Genomic DNA, 22,778 nt, shown 5'->3' on the forward strand with positions numbered 1-22,778 from the left:
TCGACTTTCTTCTGCGCGGATGAGAGAAATGGTTTCGTTGAGTGATGGCGTCTCCTCCTTGCCGAGGATCTGAACTCTAACTTGATCAAATTCTGCATTGAGTCCTGCAAGAAAATCATAAACTCTATCTTTTTCAATAAAGTTCTTTAGGATCGCAGCATCCTCCGGACATCTGGTTTCAATGCACCTATAGTGATCAAGTTCTTGCCACAGATTTTGTAGAATGGTGGCATATTCCGTCACAGTCTTACTCCCCTGCTTCGTGCTTCCAACTTTGACTTTAACTTCAAAGATTTGGGCCGCGTCACGAGCTTTGGAGTAGGTTTGTCTGGCAGCATCCCATATGTCATTTGCCGTTGAAAGGAACATAAATGTGTCATTAATTTCTGGAGTCATGGAATTCCACATCCATGACATAATCATGGAGTCTGCTTCATCCCATGCCCCAAATTTGGGATCTCCTTCTTTTGGTCCTCCTCCAAGGAGATGATGTATTTTACCTTTCCCCTTCAAGTAGGTCTTCACGAATTGAGACCACTACAGGTAGTTCTTCCCATTTAGACGATAGGAAGGTTGAATGCTTTGAAGGTCACCTCGTCCTTGGTGCACCATTGATTCCTCAGTTTGATCAACACTTTGAGAGGAGTTGATTTCTTACATTGGAAAGCAATTAAGGCTTCCTAGAATTTTCTTGTTCGACAATAAAGGTCAAAAGATTTTTTTTTTTTTAACCAGCCAAGTTTCTTAAGAAGCCCGGATCGGGATTAGGACCGGTCTCTTCACTGAGCGAAGGCTAGTGACAGAGAGGGCGTCGAATTGGGCGATGGCTTCCACGCCTGTCAACTCCCCTTCGAGGACTTATGTTCGTGACACGCGGCGATGGCTTCCACGCCTGCCGACGTCAAGGAGCTGACGTCGGCCTACGAATTTGTCTTCGATATGCCGGGACGACGAAGACGACAACACGCTCACAGTTACAGGTGAGCGTCGACGAAGAAAAGGAAAGCGGCGGCAAGTACGTTCGGATGGAACGCCGGGTTGAGCGTTCGAGAAGAAATTGGCCGGTCGGATCAGACGGGTCCTCGCTCGAGCAGTAACTCCTCGCTTGAACGCGATTTCTCTCGCTCGACCAGCAGCGTCTCGATGAATTGAAACAAGCTGCTCGACTCTCAAGGGCAAGACGCTCGTGCGATTCTGGTAGCACGACGGAAGAGGGAAGTCGTGCGATACCAGGTGACGAGACGGTCAAGCCGGGACTTCCGCTCCGTTTGTTTCGAGCTTGCGGTCCTCTAGCCGGGCAAGAAAGCAGAGAGGGGTCGGGCTCCTTCGTCTGGTTCTTGGCTGTCTGACTATCCTCCCTCGACGATCTAAGATCGTTCACCGACGGCAATTAAGGCCGTTGGCTCCGATACCATGTTAAAACGAGAATTCGAGAGGGAAAAGCTTGTCTTTATTCATTACAATCTTCCCTATTTATAGATCTATACAAGATATTCTAATGAGAAAATAATAAATTGCAGATTTAATACATAAATAAGAAAATAAAATCTTTCCTAAATTCGTTCCTCATTATGGTGTGATCCATGAGAGTATCCCACGGATTGATCTTTGTGTCCGTCGGATCCTTTGCACTAGGAACGGATGGATTTCAACATAACCAAAGTTAAAGAACATCTTTCTATTTGTCATAAGAATGTTGTAAAGGTTCATCTTCCTCTTCGTCACAAATGTTCAACAGAGATACAAGAAGACCTATAGATCAATATATAACGAATGTGGAGGATAACAAGAATGGTGGTACTTCATAACTATGTTAATTGTACCAACAGAAAAAAATCATTTATGAAGGATGAACTCATTGATTTATATTATATACAACAAGAGATTAAAAGATAAATATTTGCAGTATACAATTTAGGAAAATGATAAATCCATTAGTTTGTAATGATATGTCATCAAATAAGGAAAGATTTATAGAGAATGACAATAAAGTTACAACATCATAATTACAAGGGAAAGATCTTGATATTGACTTTTATTATGAAGGAGCAAGACTAACACAAGTCAACAATAAAGTAACAAAAGTTTACTAGAAGAATTTATATAATTGAAATTGTAATCATTAACAAAGTTATTATTTAAATTTTATTTAATGCTCTAATTGAGTTTTATTGATTAGGAAAGATGAAGAAAGTTGAAATCGAAGATAAGAAGAAAGATTGGGAGGGAATAACCAGGGCATTTTAGCTAACCTAAAGCTCCTAGTAGAGGGGAGAAGGCCTTGAGCAATACAGGGTGCCCACAATTCCTGATAGAATGAGAGAAAAAAGGGGAAGAGAGCCTAAGCTCCAAGAAGAGGGTGATGCAGGACTCTAATGCTTAGGTGATATTGATTCAGGATTTTAGCACGCTTAAATTTTAGAGAATAATAATAAGCAAAATTTATATTGATTTAAACGATAAGATAAAATATTAAGACGATAAAACAAGCTTAGGCCAAATCACATGTGTAGCTGTAAAGATCTTAAAACAATCAATTACTCTAATGTTGCATGCGCGGAAGGTTTTCAATGAGAAATCTTAGCATGTGCAAAGTAATCCATCGTAAGAGCTTGCTGACTAGAATTTAGGCACTAATCTCAAATGATATTTCAGAAACTCACATCCTCCAAATTGGCATTGCTTTCACATTACATTGGCCCTGACCTATTCCTTCAAGCTATTCATAGCAAGCATGATTGTTGGAAAGAGGCTATGGCTAAAGCACTTCAAACTTTAGCGGCTAATCATACTTTGGAGATTATTCAATTTCCTTGAAATATTAAGTTATATGAAGCAAAAGGTTTACTTAACCAAATTTTACTCGTATGGTACCTTGGATCACAACAAAGTACAATTAATTGTCCTTGGCAACAAACAAGAATATGGGATTGAATATAAATACATTTTTGCTCTTGTAGCAAAAATGACCACAATAAGATAGATAATCCCGATTGATGCTTCACAAGAACGACTTTTTCATCAAATGGATGTTAAAAATATCTTTCTTTATAGTGATCTCAATGGAAAATTTTATATGGCTCTTCCGCATAGTGTTCCAATCTCTTTTCCTATAGAAGTATGCAAACTAAAGCATATCCAATATGAACAAAAAATGCTCCTCATACATACAACATCAACGACAACATCAAGCCTTTATCTCACTACATGGGGTCGGCTATATGAATCATTTGTCTCCATTGTACCTGATTAAGATTCAAACTCCTTATGCATGCTTTCATAAATTTTAAATAACCCAACTTTTTTTAAAAAAAAGTCAATAGAATTTATCATTATTTCTCTGTAAGACCTTTATTGGGATTGCTTTTTTTTTTTTGTTTCTGTTGATAATATCAACATTACTAGCACAGGTTTGACTTTAATTATCTACAATAACATATTCACGCAATATTTCATCTTTTCTTAGGTTTGGAGATCCACATTGATGTCTCTGGTACAGTTGACCCAACACAAATATACATAGGATCTAAATACTTAGGCTAGCCTCCAAAATACCTCCTATGCAAACATTTCTTTAGAAGTAAACATGAAATATCATAGTGAGTAAAACAAACTTCTTCCTAATCTCACTACATTCAGATAACTGGCAGGAAGCTTAAACTTCTTCTTTTTTTGGGATAATTAGGCCAATTAAGGCAGACTCACACACACATTGCATTCACAAGACTCGAACTCAAGATCTCTTAGTTGGTAGCTAAACTCCCAACCAATAGGTCAAGGTGAGTTGTGTGCTTAAACTATTTGATAGTTGCTCGACCAGAAATTTCCTTCACACTTGAGTAAGTCAATTTATGCAAAATTCATGTCACTTATATATAGTTGTCACTTACCGAATCATTCAATATCTTGTTGGGACACCTTCCATTTCTTGTTCTTTCAATTTCGTTCTCATCTTCATCTTATGGGCTATAGTGATTTGGACTAGGTCAGGTGTCCTTATACTCAACACTCAGTCATAGGTTGGTGTATGTTCCTTAATGATCCATTGATCTTCTTAAAATATTTAGAAATAGCTCTGCGTGTCTAAATGATTTACGAGTATGAATACCAAGCAATGTCTACAACATGTTTAGAGTTTATCTAACTTCATAGACTTCCATTTGAACTTGGGTTTCCTTAGAACAATCTCTCCTCTACATACAAAGTTACAAACAAAACATCTCACTATCTCTAAATTTGGGGAAGCTTTTGATACTGAAATTATTTATCGTCCAAATATAATTATAAAAGCTATGATGTGAAAAAAAAAAGACATCTATTTTTTGTTGGAAATTGATGCTTCTTGACAAATGAACATAAATTTGATGGGAGATATCAACATTTAATTAAGCATTTATTAATGCATCAATTATTTCCTATAAACTATGGCTAGATATAGGTATAATTAATTAGTATAACTATAAATATTAATAGAATTAGGAATAAAAATGTTTATATCTTATTAAGACAAATCTAAACGAGCAAATCACCTAATAATTGCCTTGCATGTTACATATTCTCTTCTAAATAATGATTAAAATCTTCTAGAGGAGGGAAAACAGTTCGTGCACAACTCTACTTATCACATATTTAGGCCTCCACTTCAATACACCATAAAACCTAACACAATCTAATCCGCACCAAGGCTTGCATTTCTTTTTTGAATCATATGTTCTTCTCTTCCTTTTACTTTATGAGGGCCAAAAAACTCTGCAGTAGGGAGGTGGACATAACAAAAATATGCGAGAGATGCTTAAGTTTTTGGGAGTCTTCATTTTCCCCTCTTGAAAAGGTTAAGGAGGAACGAGTTGATGAGACAGTTAAAATTAAGGACTACAACCCACCATGAGTACGAGAGTGCCTTCAGACATTAAAGATCCTCCCACCACCATAATCAGTATAGATATTCATTTCAAATAAAAAACTTTTAGAGAGAAATGAATGACAAATTGAAAAAGGAAACCATGATAATATAATAATGTATCACCCAGCATTACCAGTACCAAAATATCCCACATTTATATGAAAGTTTGACAACCACATTTCACAATAAGCAAAAAAAATGTCATTCAAAAGCTAAATAAGTGACTAATTTCCATGTACCATGCTATGTTGCAATAAATAATACCATCAAAATCAATTAGAATACCTGAAGTAGCTAGTAAGTGATTACGGATGCATATATCGATAGCCATTTCCAGTAGCATCATTAGAATAATGGCTGCCGCTATATGAGCTGAAATATGAAGAATTCCAATAACAGCCCGCCTTTTCCAAGACAGCTTCGTAGGGATAAATGAATACGATAGTAATACCAACAGCAAAGTTCCAGCAGAAGACACATAAGAATGTTCTATCATGTAAATAAAAGCTCTCCACATTGCATTAGCAAAGCTCTTGCAGCGACCCGACCAAGAATCATCATGAAGAATTTGGAATACACCACACTGAAATGAAAAGGCTAGGATCAGTCTATTTCCCTGAAATTTAGACGGTGCTTGCAAAGAGATCATGTGCAGGGGGAAATGAGGGACAGGAATCATCAATCAGATACTGAACACCTCCCCCCAAATTCAAAATTCTTAAAAGAAAATACTTCAATAATACTAAAACAGCCCGGACCTAACTGATTAAATTACAGATATTCAAATATAGTCTTGTTACTTACAAAAAAATTTTCAATAAAAACAATACAGCCCTGATCCTAACTGATTAAATTACAGGTATAAGATTGCAGATGCAAATCATGTTTCAAGGTTTTCAAGATATAAGGAGATTCAAATATAATCATGTTACATACCTGATTAGACTAAGTACTAATAGTATGATAAACAATAAACCAAAGAAACAAATTGAGAAAATTTACATATTGAAGTTATTTCAATGTGTTTTTGTCTTCAACAATCAACTTAATCAGAAATGGTATCAAAAAAGAAAAAAATCTATAACATCCAAATATATCCAGATTTAAATTGTTACAGCATCAGCTGCTCATGAAGAAGCCAATGTGACATTTTTAAAATAAACCAATTCATATCTGGCTTCATAAGTCCTTATCTCTTGCACACCCGTAATTAAGGGAATTCATCCAAATATAAGGTCATTCTTACAGGAATAAGATATTTCACCAAAAAAATAAGCTATTTCACCAAAAAAATAAGATGTTTCACCTCATTCCCCCTGAAGTACCCTATTTCTAAGTGAAATATCTTATTTTTGGATAAAAAATCTTAAATCTAGGTAATATTCGTTTTCCTAGGCATACCAAGCATGACAATCTAAACGCAGAGAACAAGGAGTGGAGCATTAATTTGCTAATTAAAATGGGTTACATCAGTTGCCGCCAGCAGTTGATGAGTGCAGCCTTCCGCATTAAAATATGATTTTTTTTTGTCAGAATTACAGGGAAAAAAAGGAACAGCCTGCAAAAACTTGAAGCCACCAACCAAATCACACGCATGAGAAAACCATACAATCTGATCAAGGAAATTAGGATATCGGCAATAGAAGAAAATAACAAAATATTAACCATACAAAATATATAGAAAAAGGAATTATTATTGCAAGCAGTATTACCTGAGGAAACATGGAAAAGACAATTACGAAGTATATGAAACCACCAATGACATCAAATTGCCAATTCTTCTTTCGGAACTTTAAAATGTTGCCAAGTGCTATCTGCAAATGCAGTCTTACTAAATTATATGGGCAGAAATTATAATAAAAAAACAAATAAATAAAATGTTAAAAAAATTGCAAGATGCTCTGTAAAAAATTTTAAAGAAAAAAAAGGAGGGAGGCCAACTTACCCTACTGGAGTCCTCATAAGAAGGATATGTAGCTTTGCATTCATAGGAATTTTCATAAAATTTGTTGAAGTTTCTGAAGACGTGCGTTGGATGTAGAAAGGCTCCACCACAACCATTCACAAGTAGATGTTCAACACACACAGGCTGATCTGAAGGGACACAAGAATGGCGCATATAATGGTGCAAGTCTCCAGCCATACGAAGCTTACATCTTCCTTTCATGTAATCACGTATCAAATGAGAGACATTTTTACCAGTGCTATCATTCCAATACCAATCGAGAAGCCAGGTTGGTTCATGTGTCATCACAACAATAGAGTCGTTGTCCCCAACCTGTAAAACTTTTCCATAATTCTACGTGAAGTGGAGCAGGCTAATTTAACATTAAAAGCATCACTAAGAACAAAAACATACTGTAAACAACAGGAAAATAAATTGTTGCACAAAAGTTCAAATCAATAGATACCTCTTCTTTAGGAAGGATTCCCATTCATCTTCCCTTTCAGGATAAATTTCACTAGTTTTACAATGTAGTCAAAGAACTCTAATTCTTCCACCAATAGAATTACAATGTAGTCAAAGAACTCTAATTCTTCCATCAATAAAATTTCAACTCAATAAAGAAAAGATCTTTAAAACCCAAAAGAATTGTGCAATGCAAAATGTTTCTCTCTAGCTATTAGTTGGTGATGACAATCCAAATTCAAGCTGATCCAATCTTGCTTGAAATTGACTCGAACATATATAGGTCAGCTAAAAATCAGCTAATGGCTCAAAACCAGTTCAATTTAAGTTGGTTTAGCTTGAATTAGCCTAATATTGAACTAGCTTGACTTGATCAACTCAACTTGAAATCACGGTTTTTTTTACTTTTAATGTTATTTTGTTCAAACAAATTCATATTTATGACATTTTTACATGTATATATGTATATGCGTGTGTAAGTAAGCATTAAAATTTTATATACCATTTATATTTGAGCTAAAGCTTGTTTTGAAGATTGGACTGAATGAAAATTTTGGCTCATGTCTCAATTCATTTGGCTTCATCTAGGCCAAAAATCGATTAGATCTTTGAACTACACTCTCAACCCTATTATTAGTATTGAGTCTTATTTGTCTAAGTATATCATGTTTGGACACTTATTTTATATTGTTTTTCCTCATTTGGATCAGTTTGTAATATTCATATTTATTTAAAAGGTTGCTTTATTAAATACAAAAAAGCCTACTTCTATAAACAGAGCCCAAAATCTTGTAATTCTGCCAGACTTGAAGATGAAGTTTAACAGTTTTTTTATCAAGCATCCCCTTTGGGGACTTTGTCCTCCCTTCTAAGGTTTCTTCTTGATTGCTTCCTCCCTATCTCACATCACTCTTCTTTTGAGATTTTAATTCATATTTTTTTCTCATTATATCTTTAGTTCTCCCTTTTACGTTGGTATTCTTCCCTTCTCAAAAAATCAAAATAAAAAATTCACAACCAATTTGTGTTTTCACCATCCGCTTAATGATCTGATAGACATGGTTTATAAAACTGGATCTCAACAATAATGCACAAAAAGATGAAAAAAATGCTATACCGAGGAAGCTTAATAAGCTATATGCATATTTATCGTTTAGAGAACCATCTTTTATATGGTATTTACCAACAAAGTAGTTACAATAGTGGCCTTCAAAATGTGCATTGTACACAATGCTCCCTCTTACGGTAAAAGCATAACAAGCATGTTATTTGGCTTCTCAACAGCCACTAGAAATGCAATTAAAAGTTGTTTGTTCAATCAAGCATTTGCTCATAAATGGCATAATTGATTTTTGAGACAAAAAATTGCGAGTAAACCAAAGTTAGTGGCAGATGAATGACACATAAAGCCAACCTCAAATAGATTTGTAGATCAAATCAAATGGTGGAATGCCTGCAAGCAATAGAATGAAGCATAAAGTATGCTAAAATACATGCAAGCAATAGAATGGAACACGAAGTACACCATATATGTTCGCCCAATGATTGAGTGTTTCATTCCCATATTTTTTGCAGTATTTTGATAAGAATCTGATCTCCTCACAGCAAAAACAACAAAACCAAAGGAAAATGTTGACGTGCATTTTCACATCGAGGCCAATTCAGCCAGGATCGAGTCAATTCGAGCCCGATTGGGCATGAGTGAGCTTGATCGTCAATTTACTCAAATTGGACCTCAATTTAATCAAATTAAATTTAATTTTATAAAATTAAACTCAAATCAATCGAATCGACCCTAAATCGGGCCTCATCAAGCCCCGTCGAACCAAATTTGACGCATTTTAGTGCCAAATCAAGTCCAATTTCACTAAATTGGCTCGATCAAACCCAATCGGACCCCAATTGACCCAAATTGGCTCAGGTCGAGCCCAATTTGGGCCAATTTCAGCCCAATTGGCCCAATCTCAGCCCAACTGACCTCTCCAAATTAGATCCTGCATCCAAGGGCTGTGATTTATCCCGATTTTCAAATTTTTGTGGCTGATTTTCCGTCAAATCATCTTATTTGGGCGGCTTCAACATGGATATTGCAGCATAAATACTTGAGTGTGCATGAGCCTCATTTCGAGTATAGAGAAGATGGGAGAGAGTGGACAGGGGCATTCAGCCTCTTTGCTCGTGTGCGTCTCAACAAAAGAGAGGAAGGCAGCACCAGAGCGGGAGACGGAAGACTAGGACGGCCCGACCTGTGCCTTTGTGTGTTTGTTCAAACGAGATCAAGAGGGAGAGCGGACCCTGCCCGGCTTTGTTCGTGTGTGTCAAACAGACAGAGAGACAGAGCAGAGCAGTTCGGCTCTACGTGTGTTTGTCCAGCCCAAGGAGGGAAGGTCGTCGGGCCTCCCATGTCCGTGAAATCAAGCGAAAGAGCCAGAGCCGCGATTCTCTTGCTATCGCACGACCAAGGAAGAACCCAGCAGCAACCCTAAGTATCCTTGCATGCCTTGACCATCCAAACCGAGAAGAAAATCCTATTTAGCCTCTTCCCTACTTGCTTCTAGGTCGAATCCAACAATTCAGACCTTCATTCCTGCATCCAGAAGGCTTGGGAGCTTCCTTTCTCTCTCAAACCAATGCCGACAAACTTGAGACAGCGAGAGAAACACCTAGAAGCGGCCAAAACAGCATCTGGAGTCTCTCGGACAGCAGATTTCGCTGTCCTAGTTGTTGTTTTCTCTCTTTGCAAGGCGAGTGGAGTGTGGTTAATGCCATGACAACCCGGCGAGGTAAATCCCGTAAAAAACTTAGCAAAGCCTACGTCCTCGAACCCTTTGATGTGTATATGATGCTCCACATGCCTTAGGACCTTAGAAAACCATGCACTATGCTTTCCAAAATCCCAAAATAAACCCATGTTTGCTGTCCTCTCTGTAAAATAGTGGAAATCTGGAGATTTCCACTTGTTTGCTCCCATGTGAGAGCCCGAGGAGAATATCGACGCGCGTAGGGGTGTTGGATCGGAATCCGACACCTCCCGAATACATGTTTTTACATTCATTTTGCTTCCTTAGCCGTCACCTATAATTAAACCATAGGCTAGCATTATCATTTGCCTTTAAACGAAATGTCAATGTATATGTTTTAAAAATGGGAGCTTGCATTGTATTAGGAATGTGCATTCAAAGAATTTTTGTGATTTTTTATAAATGTTTAGAGAGAAATTCAATTAAATTAGGGAACTTGTGTCTCTTCGTGGACCCTACGTAGACCCTCAAAGTCCTATGCCATAGGTATAGGACCCATGGCAAAGTAATTGATTGAATTGATCTTTGACGCCTTGAAACATATACAAAGTCCATAAATATGCTCATTTAATTTCAAGTTTCTACAAAGTGAATTAGGAGTTTCATATGAACATTTAAAGGTTCATAAGATAAACTCCATACCTCAAAATTATTTAAGCTTATTTATGCACTTTAAATTAGATGATTTAAATAGCTTGGAGATCCCTTAAAACTCCTAAAATGATAAGTCATCTCAGGCACACTCTTAGATCATGACAAAATAGATCTCCAAGATTCATTAAGAGGCTTTTAAATGAACATCCTATCTTTCCAATAAATCCAAAACATTCATAGAAGATTAGGGAACTCTCTTGCACATGCATCTCTTTCATGCATGGCACTTGGAGCCCCCTCAAGCCTCCAAAGGCTTTGTTGCATGAATCTTTAGCATCCCCTAAGATCTATCATTGATTGCTTTGTGTGCGATGTTGTGAATTTTTTCAAAATGCTCAACATGTCATCTCACAAGCTTCCGAATTTAAAGCCAGACTCTGAATTCTTTCATTTCATTTGTTGTAATACAAAGCCGACAAATCACTTACATTTTGTTGCATAATTCTTTTGTGCCTCTGAACCCAATCATCACCCAATAAATCCTTTGCCTCTAATCTTCGAACAGATCTAACCATGTAGTGGATGTTATTCATAATGAATAGATAAGTCAACGCAGGATCCTTATATAGCTTAAGTTTACCATCCAGGTTACTTTGAAAAGCTTGCATAATTTGCATTGTAACAGTTGTCAGTTGGGAAGTTGAATCTTTTCCCATCTTTTCAAACTCCTGAAAAAACTACTTCAAAGTTGATTGATAGTCAAATAAAAACTACACCTAGTTAATCACATAGTTAGTCAGAGGGTGCACAGTTCCATCCATCACACTAGTTTTTGTTGCATCAGCTTCAAATGTTTCCTTAAAATCGCCAAAAGTTTTGTGAGTAGTTTGGGCTAAGCACCTTGAAAGATTATGAGTAGTATCCCTCGTCTCAGAATAAGTTTTTCTTCAAATATCATTTCAATCTCATAATAAAACTCATGCATTATTTCATACATGTCTAGAAACACAAACAACTTCTCTGGCGACCCCTTACTTTTAGCTGTAGCATCCCCAAAACTAAAAAGCATCAACACAGTCTGTTGTTCAACAAAGCAGCAATCCATAAGAACATTGATACCATTAAAATTTTGATCACCAAATTTTCTTTCTGCAGCAATCCTCTATAGTGAATATATTTTCCAATTTTCGACTCTAGAACCTCCCATTGCATCTTTTATTTACCGAGCTTTTCCACTCCTTCACTCTGACTTTCCCTAACTGAGGCCCTTATTTCTACTCTCAAGTGAGTTTTTGTCCTCCACCATCTGGGCTAGCTCCATAGCCTCCCCCAACCCTCGTGGCCTCAATAATCGGACAATAGCTCTGATATTTGGGTTGAGCCCCTTCATGAAATTCCCCTCCAACAATGTCTCAGATAGCCTCCCCAATAGGGTTCAAACCTCAGCTAATAATCCATCACTGTCCCTTTCTGAACCAGAGAAAAGAACTGCTCGTAGAAGCCTCCTTCCCGACTGGTTCGGAAACGTTCTAAATAACTATCTTTGAACTCCCTTCATGATTGGATTGGATCTCTCGTGTCTCTCCACTGATGCAAAGATAAGGCCTTCCCTTTCAAGCATAAAACCGCCACCATGAGTCTCACCTCCTTCGTCAACCCATTCGTCACAAAGTACCTCTCCATCCTTTAGATTCATCCATGAGCATCTTCCCCCCTCCAAAAACGGGCATCTTTAGCTTTTTCACTCTCGGATCCCCTCCGCTCCAACTTCATCTTCCAGCTCCGGCTCCTCCCATGTGGCGATTGTTGTGATCTCTCTATTGTTCTCTCCCACCCCTCCTTTCATAGATATATTTTTCCTCAAAATCATCTCTCCTCATTTCTTCCATCCAATTTCTCCTCATGCCATATCCTTCACTCATTTCCCTCATTATCAGTTCAAGAGGTGGCATATTTTCCCTGTCACCCAAGATTTTTACTTCTCAACCATCCCTCATAGTGTCGATATTGGGGGTCCCCTAATTCCTTGGCCACCCGTCGATGCTCTCACCTCCGATGTAGCCAGTTGGGTGTGAAGCTTCAATATTTTCTTCATCATGTCAACTAAGTTAGAAAACCTTCCTTTCATAGATGAAAACCGTTCCTCAACTTCAGATTTGAGTTAGCCAACTTCTCATTTTAGTTTCACTTCAAAAACATCCACTTTCTTAGCCGTCATAGATCCCAAAAAGTGTTCTAATACCAATTTGAAAGGAATCTGATCACCTCACAGCAAAAACAGCATTGCCAAAGGAAAAAAACACAGCAGAAATCAGCAAGAAAGGAAGAGATTATAGGCTAACTCTCTTTGCTAAAGGCACAATAAACCAAGATATAGGTTAATCTACTATTCAAGAGGTAGAACGGCTTTCTACAAACCCTAAGCGACGCTAGGAACAACTCCAAAAAAAAAACTACAGCAAACACAATTACATAATGAAAGTAAACTAACTAATTAGCTTTATATAAGCCTCCCTAATTCCCTCCCAAATCTCAATTAAAAACAGCCTCCTTTCCTTAAATATATCTTTCCTAATCCCCTCTCAAATATTAAGTCAAATCAGCCCCCTTTCCTTAAATTAATCTTTCCTAATTCTCTCCCAAATCTGAATTCAAATCAGCCCCCATTTCCTATGGAAAGTAGTTAAAGATGGATTTATTCCCCTTTGGAACCCCCTCTTTTCTTGCCCACCATCCCTGCTAGTGGGGACCACAGGCTCCGTCGATCCATCATAATTGTACAATTATAAAAGAGCTTCTAATAGAAAACAAACAATTTTAGAGAGTAATAATTACAAAATTATAAAATAATTATAATAATCCACAAATAAATGAGTATGTAAAATAATGATTATAAATTAATTATAATAGTCTACATATTGACATGCAGGCAGTAGAGATCTCCCGCATTAATGAGTTGGTAGTGGAATGAGGGCAAAAGTATTGATGAGTGTGGATCCCAACTAGCAAAAATTATGGAGGCATTTCATAGTTCTCAAGCTTTATAACAAACAACGAACTCATGTGGCAAAATAAAATTGATTTTGCTATAAAAAAGGTAATTAGCAAAATACTATTCAATAAAAAAGACACTACATATAAGAAGATGCGCATCCAAAAAAACCATAATCACATGCAGCGGCGTAGCCATAATTATTTCTTTGTGGGGGGCACAAATTTCTAATTTGAAAAATAACATCAAGCTTTTTCATTCGAGCTTGAAATTGATATTGGGGTTTTAATTTTTTTTAAATATCTAACTTAAGGTTTTTATATCTAATTTAAATAAAAAATAATAATTAAAAAATATTTTATAACGAGCAATAAATATATAAAAAAACTACATCTTATTAATATAAAAATATATAAAAAATTATAATTAGCGTATTTTAAGCTATTTGATTTAAATTTAAATATTGTAATGTTTCTCTAGTGTATTTTGTTGGCTTTAATTATATAAATTTCTTATAAAAAAAAATGGAGATTTTAAAACAATTATAAATTAAAAAAATGGTAATGTGAAGTTAAATGATTAAAATGGGAAAATATATAAATAAAGAGAGAAATATAAATGAGAAAAAAAAGGATTAAGATGATTTAATAAAAATCAACAAAAAATAGCTAACCTCACAAGAGAGATAGTGGGAAATAAATAAAAAAATTTAAAGTAATCTCACCCTCATGGGGGAGAGAGAGAGAGAGAGAGGAAAGAGGGCTATAACTAGTAGCAACTACAAAAGGTTGCCAGCGGTAAAAATGGCAATATAGAGAGAGATAGAGTAGAGAGGAGAGAGAAGTAGTGAAAAAAAAAATTTCCGCAAATGGCTGCTTGATTTTATAAAGAAACCCCCCCCCCCCCCCCCCGCCCCCCCCCCCCCCAAATATCCGCCAGTGATCACATTAGGTGAATATAATAAGGCAGAGGAAAACCCATGGGCAATACAAGAAGATATCTTATAGAGCAAAGTAATATACATTTATTCGATGGCACTTGCAAAACTATAACCTACCTCTGCACCCCTTTATATAAATGAATTCCAGCTTAAAATACAAGAAATAATTCAAAAAAAATATATGATCAAATAAAATAAAATCCATAAAAAATATGGAGAAAATTATTGTAAGAAGATTTGGTTTAAAAGGAGGCATTAATTTCAAAATTTGTAATACACAAAGAAAACTATTTTTTATTCTAAAAGTTAAAGAATATTAATCATTGTTTTCTTTAAGATATTTCAAAAGGAATCAAGATTAAATTCAAAGGGACCCTATAAGTGAAATTTTGGGCTATGTTTAGTACGATGAAGAGGAGGCATCTTTCAAGCTTCTTTGTTCCCTGCCTTCCCCGATGTACCCACTCAAGTGAGCTGGAAAGTTGACTTATTGCGAACGGCCCCACCAAAAATTGTTTCAAACAGGGTATGTGCGTGGCAACAGGTGTTGTTGCATCATGTGTGAACTTCCCAAACAAAATGGACAACCTTATTCATTCAAAACTCATCATTAGCCTCACCCCATCTTATTCATTTGAAAAGATTAATTAACATTTCAAATCAGGATAACAGGTACATCCCTTAATGACAATATATGGTGTCGGAATATAGTCAAAGGAAGCTAGAAATATGTTTTGCCTGTTTCAGTTAGTGCTTGAACTGATAGCCCATCCACCCATCTAACAATGCACATTAAAGCAAACCTTTAGTCTTTTCAATTAAATTAGACCATAATGCACCATATAACTTCGTTTATCTCAATCTACAATAGGAGAACCACTAAACATTCATACCAAAGTGAAATCATTAGTTTGGATTCAAACTAGCATAGAAGATGCTGTATTTTGAAGAAGCATCTCATGGTTGCATGTATAAATAGTTTATGTAATCAACAGAACATGATTGAAATCCCACGTAAACACAGGAAATCAAAATGACAGAACTATCGTAGAAGGAATGTAAAGCTAATATACCTTATGTTGGCACAACTCTGCAAAAAATTTGAACTGGTAGACATCAATGTCACCATGCAGAGCTTGATCAAAACCAAACACCCACCATCCTTTGGGAAGCTGCAGAGCAAAATAACTCTTTTTCTGAGGCATAAACCATCCACCCAACCAGCTCTTATGGCATATGTACCTCATAAATGTGTGAAGTCCATCAAACCAGTCTGTAAACATCAAATGAGATCATATTTCAGCTTCCACATCTTGCATGGCAATCAATATGTACTTAAATGTCAGATGAGCATTCTTTAAAAACGGGTATAGTCACGGAGGAAATAAAGAACTGGGTTCTTCCTGTGAATATGTATTAGGGGATATTAAGTATCAACTTCTACAGGAATAATCACAAACCATGGTTGCCAGGAATTACAAAACACTGAGGTCCATCATATTGCTCCAGCTTGACGACCCCAAAAGGAAGCTCTGGCTTATTTACTGCTATATGTTCTGGCTTATACCATGTTGGAGGCTGCAAAGCATACTCGAATGGAAGGAAAAAGCGCTTTTCATATGTAAATGCAGAGGGATTAGGGTACCTACTCAAAATGCAAAAACCTTTTATAAATAAACCAAATTAAAAAAAAAAAAAAAAAAAAACAGGTAATAAAAAAAAAAAAAAAAAAAAAAAAAAAAACAGGTAATAATGATAAGCATGTTACAGCACATACAGATAAAGACTTTCTCATTGCTATGATTCAATGCTTGGTACTTGGGAAAGGAAATCAGGGGGCAAGAGCGCTATATATTATTCAAGCCAATCGATAAAATACCAAAAATATTTCAAGCGAATGGTAAAAGGGATTCCTAATATTTTATAAGTTTACCCTTGGAGATACTATAATGATATCAAAGAAATATTAAAATAAATGATTCAACTGTGGTAAGAAAGCAATGAAAATGGAAAAATAGACCTGGCCTCAACTTCAAATATCAATTTAGTTTTCTAAGGATCATAAGTGAAAAGAAATGCAGCTTACGCAAGATCCCCTCCAATAAGAAGGAAGTCTCCACGTGGAAGAGCATGCTTGGAACCACCATTCTTCACTCGAATCCAAGGTTGGGCCAGCAACCGCGTGACAGCATAAGTTGAATTTCCACCATCTCCTGTGTCAGCCATGAAATCAAACCAGAGGTCCTCTTTCATGCAGAAATGATCATATAAAAGATCACCATTTTTAGATTCATCAGGGACCTTGTTCATGGCAGCCTAGGGCAAAGAAAAATAAAAATAACATAAGCTGAATCAAAATATTTATACGTAGACACATATAAACAAGGAAGCTGGTCTAATTAAGATTGAAAGAATTGGAAAAAACAATAAAGCTTAAATGCATAGTATAAGAAAAAGATCAAAGCAGTCTTAAAGCAGATGGTCCTTTGATTATAACACAATGATATCTTTGAAAATAAATGAAAAGAAGCAGAGACAAAATAGATCCAAATGCAAATCAGTTACATTGGAGCATAGCACCTTCTTATGGTACTGCATATATGTAAATCTGTTAGCATGTTATACAAGAAAATTGTGGAGATTATCATGCAACATCAAGCCTTTGTCCCACTACGGGAGATTATCATGAATGTTTCAAAAATCTCTTGGAGCACCTAATAAACATGAAATAAAACTGAGCCTCACCTGCATCATGCGCATATCAAATCGCCCAACAAAAAGAGTCACTGACACCATAAGATCAAACACGGTCTTAAATAAATCAGTCGATGTCCTTTAAATGCAAAAAAGCAAATTTGTTAGCATCACCCTGACATCATAATACTAAGGAAAAGAAGATATGAGAAAGGACTAGAGAAACGCAGAAGGGGGTGTGATATTGGATGTAGGAGAGTACCCTGAATACCATGGAACCATATCCAGGAAATCAGGTTTCATTTGTTTTTTTATCTTCTCGTATTCAGAAATAGTTAGTGGGTGGGTAAGAGCCCAGCTGCAAAGACCAAGCAAGAATCTCAGGAACGGAGAATTATTCAAGGAATAACTGAAAACAAACAATAAAACAACAAATTGTATTTGAGCAATAACAATATAGTTTTTGGAGCATTTTCGCTTAACATCGTATCTTGTATCTACCTATGTTGACAATCAAATATAAAGGATGATAGATTCTTCATACCCAGTCGAACACTCAACCACATAATTGGCAATGTAAAGGCCAATAAAGGTTGCCCACAGGGAATATATCGGAGATATTTCATGTGATGAACCAGTGCAGGATCCATTGCATGCTAGCTGCATGACAGAACAACGAAAATGATGTTAATACAAATATAGATGCTATGATATTTTAACTGATAAAAAGTTATGGAATGAAGCGGACAGAGTGAAGTACCTCGCCATAGATAACCCACTTAGAGAAGAATGGGTAATCACTGGCAGATCCAACAGGAGCGAACCAAGATGAACAGACTTGTTCTTTCCATTGATGCATGCGCAAGAATTTAGATATCCAAGTGTTTTGATCATGCTTTTGCCAAAATGTGAAGGTTGGAAACCAACCAAAGCTCCTTCGATCAAGAGAACTCTCACTTTGGAAAGCACGGTTCCCACAGTGACTGTAAAATACGCAGCATGCTACACTTATAACCTGCAACAAGACAAACAGGAAATAATGGGCATGCTTCTGAAGCATGGGGAAAAGAATTGGAAGGTAAAACCATGAGATATGATGATTTTAGACAATTACCGCACAATTTTGAATAATGGTCAGAATTTCGGGCCGTCTGCCTGCCACACGAGAAGCAAGGCCGACATACCAAAGGCCAAGAAATATTATGTGGAAAACGATCAGAAAGAGGACAGATGAAAGGTATATAGTAAGAAACAGCGATAGATTCATTCTCAGATCAACTCCCATTGATTGAAAACTAGGAAGATGATATATGGCTGCCATAAATATCCAAGCAATATACCTGAAGTCCATTCAAACAAAACAATAAAAAGGTAAAGCATGGCATTAATAAGTACTTAACATGCATAAATCGCTTCTTTTACTAAACTAATATAATCTTGTTAAAGTGTCTACACCCTACAACAACTTTCTTAGAAATGATTTAGAAGTACACATACCAACGACTAAAGTTTGAATAGCTTGGTTTTATGGTCTTTCTGACGAACGGGGACGAGAAGAAGTAGAAGAAACCAAACAGGCAAATATACATGGACCACCATTTGAAATTCTTGTCCAATTTCTGAATGAGGGTTTGCATGTTATCCGATGAGATGAAGAAAAGACATCCGACAATTACTGCAGTCAAAGCATGTCTTGAATGTTCATGCGGATATGGGTAAGTATGAGTCAGAATCGTCCTCACCCTCTCCATTTTGAGGGTGTCCAACAATGGACCAATTGAGTGTTTGTTTGTGCCCATTAACCAAATTGTAAACCTCTATCAGCTCAATTACTTATACGCTTATGAAGCATTAAACAGAGAAACAGATAACCGGTAGGAAGGGAACACCACTTTCACCAGAGCTCAAATTTAATAGTACAAATTTAACCCTGCAAGGAAAATGTATGCCATGAGCTGCGACATTAAATGTTTATATATAAGTGGAGGAGTGTTTTAAATCACATATTATCAAAATATTTAGAACTGGAGTAAAAAGCAGAGAAATCATAGCAAAATAAAAAATGTGCACATATTAGTAAAAAAATTTAGGTGGACGCGGACTGGTTAATTTCTTCTGCAAATAACCAAAAATATCAGTAAGTAGAATTGACCAGTCAATTAATTTGACAACTTCAACATGCTGGATGTTGAGTTCCTGTTTGAATCATTAAATTTTAGATGCATAAAAGTTAGCAGCTTTTGTTAACTCAAGTAATTTGTACAAATTTGCATATTTGCATCGAATTTAACCCTGAACCATATCTTTTGTCCACTATAGACTCAACCCAATCGACATTAGGATAGGCTACTATAATTTTGGATTCTTCTTTCTTAAAGATAAAGTCCCCTTCTAGGGTTTCCCTTCAGTATTTAAGTAAACTAGGAACAACATTCATGGGTTTTCATGAGGGACGTGTATGAACTAACTTATCAAACTAACAATAACGGCTAGGCCAAGTCTAGTATGAGCCAAATATGCAAGTTTTACGCTAACTTTTGATATCTTTCTTTATCAAATAAAGAACCAGAGTTGAAATGGGTCAATTTAATGTTATGATTAGTTGAAGCATCGACTAGTTTGCTTTCAATAATGGCATTTTTCTTTTAAGAAATCTATGACATACTTTCGTTGAGAGATAGCGACGTCATATTTGTTCTATAGATTTTCATTCCAAGAAAATACTTCCGATGTCAAAGGATTTGATTTCGAACTCTTCCATCAGTTTTTTCTTCATGATACTATCTCCAACTCTTTACCTCTTATAAAAATAATATCATCAACATACACATTTAGTATGATAGAGTTTTCATCCTTGTATTTGTAGAAGACGGTATGGACAAAGTGAGTCTATTTGAACTTTTGTTGACCCACAGCTTTTCTGAACCTTTCAAAACAGGCTCAAAAAGATTACTTGAGCTCATAAATAGATATTTTCACTTCGAAAACTATGCTTAGCTACCCAAATCGTTGATCACTAGAGCAAGATCTATGTAGAGCTCATTATTTAAGTCACCATTTAAGAATGCATTTTTAACATGTTATGGTGAAGCGCACAGTCAAGATTGACTGCCATTGAAAAGGCCCAAATAGTGTTTAGTTTCGCCACAGAGAAAAAGGTTTCATAATAGTAGATTCCATTAGTTTAGTTGAATCATTTCAAAGTCCTTTATATCTCTTGATGGTTCCATAGAGATATTTCACAATGAAAACCCATTTACATCCCACAAAATGCAAAAAGAAGTCTAAATTTAAATAGAAGGATCTTTATGTAAATCAAAAGTCAAGAGCTTATCTTCAGCAAAAGTTATTAAACCTCGGTAACATAATTAGTAAGGCAATAAATTCCATAATAAAAACTTCCTCCTTCACACTACCCTGTGTTTTTTCTAGATCAAGTGTTATGTTAAACTTCACTATGCCATCCATTTGTTACAATAAGGACCACGAAGTTAACTCAATCAAGAATATCTATAAAAATAATAAACATATTTGTGTACGGGTACATTTCAAAAAAGTGTATAACAGTCAAAAGAATATCTCGTGATTAAAACCCAACAAACTAAGGTAGCTACAGTAGGATTCTCCTTAAAGAAAGTGAAGAAATAGCATAGATTATGTTGATCAAGTCACCTTCGCAACCCTCTTCACCAATAAAATGTTGGGAGCTAACATATTACTGACTCTATTTGGGAAGAAATTGATACTACTTTTCTCATATAAACTGCATGAAAAGTTCCTTCCGTGATAAGAACAGTTATTCTTATAGTATCATACAAGTTCTCCATAAAAAAGCATCAAAACAATCTGTTTTTACCAAATTGTTGCTATCTAGTTTTTTATCATCGTAAAAGTAAAACGTTACAACTTACAAGTTCTTGACACTATGGGTTCCATCAGATACAGCTATTCCAAGATACTCGTCATTCCAATTCTACAAGGACTACAGGGATTAAAAAGCTTCCCAATGAAGGCATTCTGGACAATAGACCTTCTGAAAGCTCAAAATCATTCCACAAAGGCAATGTGTATCACTGCATGGAATTCTTTTACCAGCTTTCATTTTTATTCTAACAAAACAGTAACACGTTATGTGCAAGAAAAACGTGATGCTCCTTTGCTTTCTTAATCGATCGAGTAAAAAGACAATCTACTCAAAGTTTCCTCATACGTCACGGAACCACAAATATGGAGATCACCACACGTTTGACCAGCATATAAATTCTCTACAAGCACCAACGTGGAACACAACTACAAGAAAATAAAAGATAATCACTCGAGCATCCAAATGCAAACATCCTTCATGTTTCGAAATAATTCCAGCAACAACACCCATCAAAGAGCCATTAGAGCACTTTCTCTAAGTCACCAAAAAATCACAAAAATGTCCAAAAGCAGAAGTATGGACCCATTCTAAAGAAAATCTAAAATCGAACCAAAAACCATACGGGGCTCATTGGTGGCAGGTTTTAAGTAGATTTAAGCAATACATAACTTAAACATTGCCAAACAGTAAAAATGGAGAATTTGAATTCTATGAAATGTTTGGAATTTAACTTAAATCCGCGGCGTCTCTTCCCCCAGCGGGCTACCTTCACGAATTCCTCTTCTCCTTCACAAGCCGTCGGCCCCGTCGATGCCGTCCGTAAATGAGTTCCCGTCACGAACTCCTCTCCTCCTTCACAAGCCGACGGATCCGTCGGAGTCCTCCACCAGAGAGCTCCCGTCACGCACTCCTCTTCTTCTTCACAAGCCGCAAGTACCGTCGATGCCTTCACCCAGCGAGTTCCACCACGAACTCCTCTTCTTCTTTACATGCAGCAAACCCCGTCCATGACTTCCAAAGAAAGCATCCCACACGAACTCCTCTGATCCCTCACACGCCGCCGGTTCCGTCGAAGCCTCCCCAAGCTCCCGTGGCGCCTTCCTCGCCTCTGCCTTGTCGCAGAGGGTTTCGGGACTTTCGGCAGGAGCGAAAAATGGGAGATGACGCATGTTATTATTAGTTTAGTTAAATATCAATAAAACTTTAATGATCTTCACTAATAGTTTAATTAGTTATTACTTAACCTCATAAATAACTACTTCTTAATTAATATGTAGAACACTTAATTCTTTTTTCGCCTTTTAACACTTTTTTTCCCCAACTACTATACTCTTATTAACTTCCAATCATAAAGTTTATTTTCAAAAGCCAAAATATAATTTCTTGCACAAAAACAGCATGTACTATTAGCTAGCCATAGTTCCACCCTCATGATAAGAAGAAAATATTATGTGCAGACGCCAGATCATTTGATGGTGAATTAGAGAGCGCCACGTCACCTGGTACACAACGAGTACACAGTCATGGCTCACTTTGATTCACCTCTGAATAGCGTCCGTATGCAGGGGCGGAACCATCT

At 36.4% G+C, this 22,778-nt stretch overlaps 1 protein-coding gene across 2 annotated transcripts in view; it reads right to left on the reverse strand.

Annotated features, from left to right (window-relative positions):
• Window positions 1–22,357, reverse strand: part of LOC110115957 — a 28,640-nt gene extending 6,283 nt beyond the window's left edge. The window contains exons 1-13 of one of the 2 annotated variants that reach the window (XM_020849374.2): window positions 21,931–22,357; window positions 18,832–19,264; window positions 18,449–18,674; window positions 18,095–18,349; window positions 17,879–17,994; window positions 17,597–17,692; window positions 17,386–17,473; window positions 16,727–16,956; window positions 16,101–16,285; window positions 15,714–15,913; window positions 6,849–7,181; window positions 6,616–6,717; window positions 5,189–5,486 (exon numbers count right to left, since the gene is read on the reverse strand). In XM_020849374.2, the coding sequence (XP_020705033.1) occupies window positions 5,189–5,486; window positions 6,616–6,717; window positions 6,849–7,181; window positions 15,714–15,913; window positions 16,101–16,285; window positions 16,727–16,956; window positions 17,386–17,473; window positions 17,597–17,692; window positions 17,879–17,994; window positions 18,095–18,349; window positions 18,449–18,674; window positions 18,832–19,133 (2,431 nt within the window). In that variant the 5' untranslated portion in view covers window positions 19,134–19,264; window positions 21,931–22,357. Of the gene's footprint in view, window positions 1–5,188; window positions 5,487–6,615; window positions 6,718–6,848; window positions 7,182–15,713; window positions 15,914–16,100; window positions 16,286–16,726; window positions 16,957–17,385; window positions 17,474–17,596; window positions 17,693–17,878; window positions 17,995–18,094; window positions 18,350–18,448; window positions 18,675–18,831; window positions 19,265–21,245; window positions 21,708–21,930 lie in introns of those variants that run through there. The other variant, XM_028694913.1, reaches the window with a different exon arrangement.
• Between the last annotated feature and the right edge of the window lie 421 nt (window positions 22,358–22,778).

This window comes from Dendrobium catenatum, unplaced genomic scaffold (assembly GCF_001605985.2).
Source record: "Dendrobium catenatum unplaced genomic scaffold, ASM160598v2 fragScaff_scaffold_594, whole genome shotgun sequence".
In the NCBI taxonomy this organism is placed as follows: domain Eukaryota; kingdom Viridiplantae; phylum Streptophyta; class Magnoliopsida; order Asparagales; family Orchidaceae; genus Dendrobium; species Dendrobium catenatum.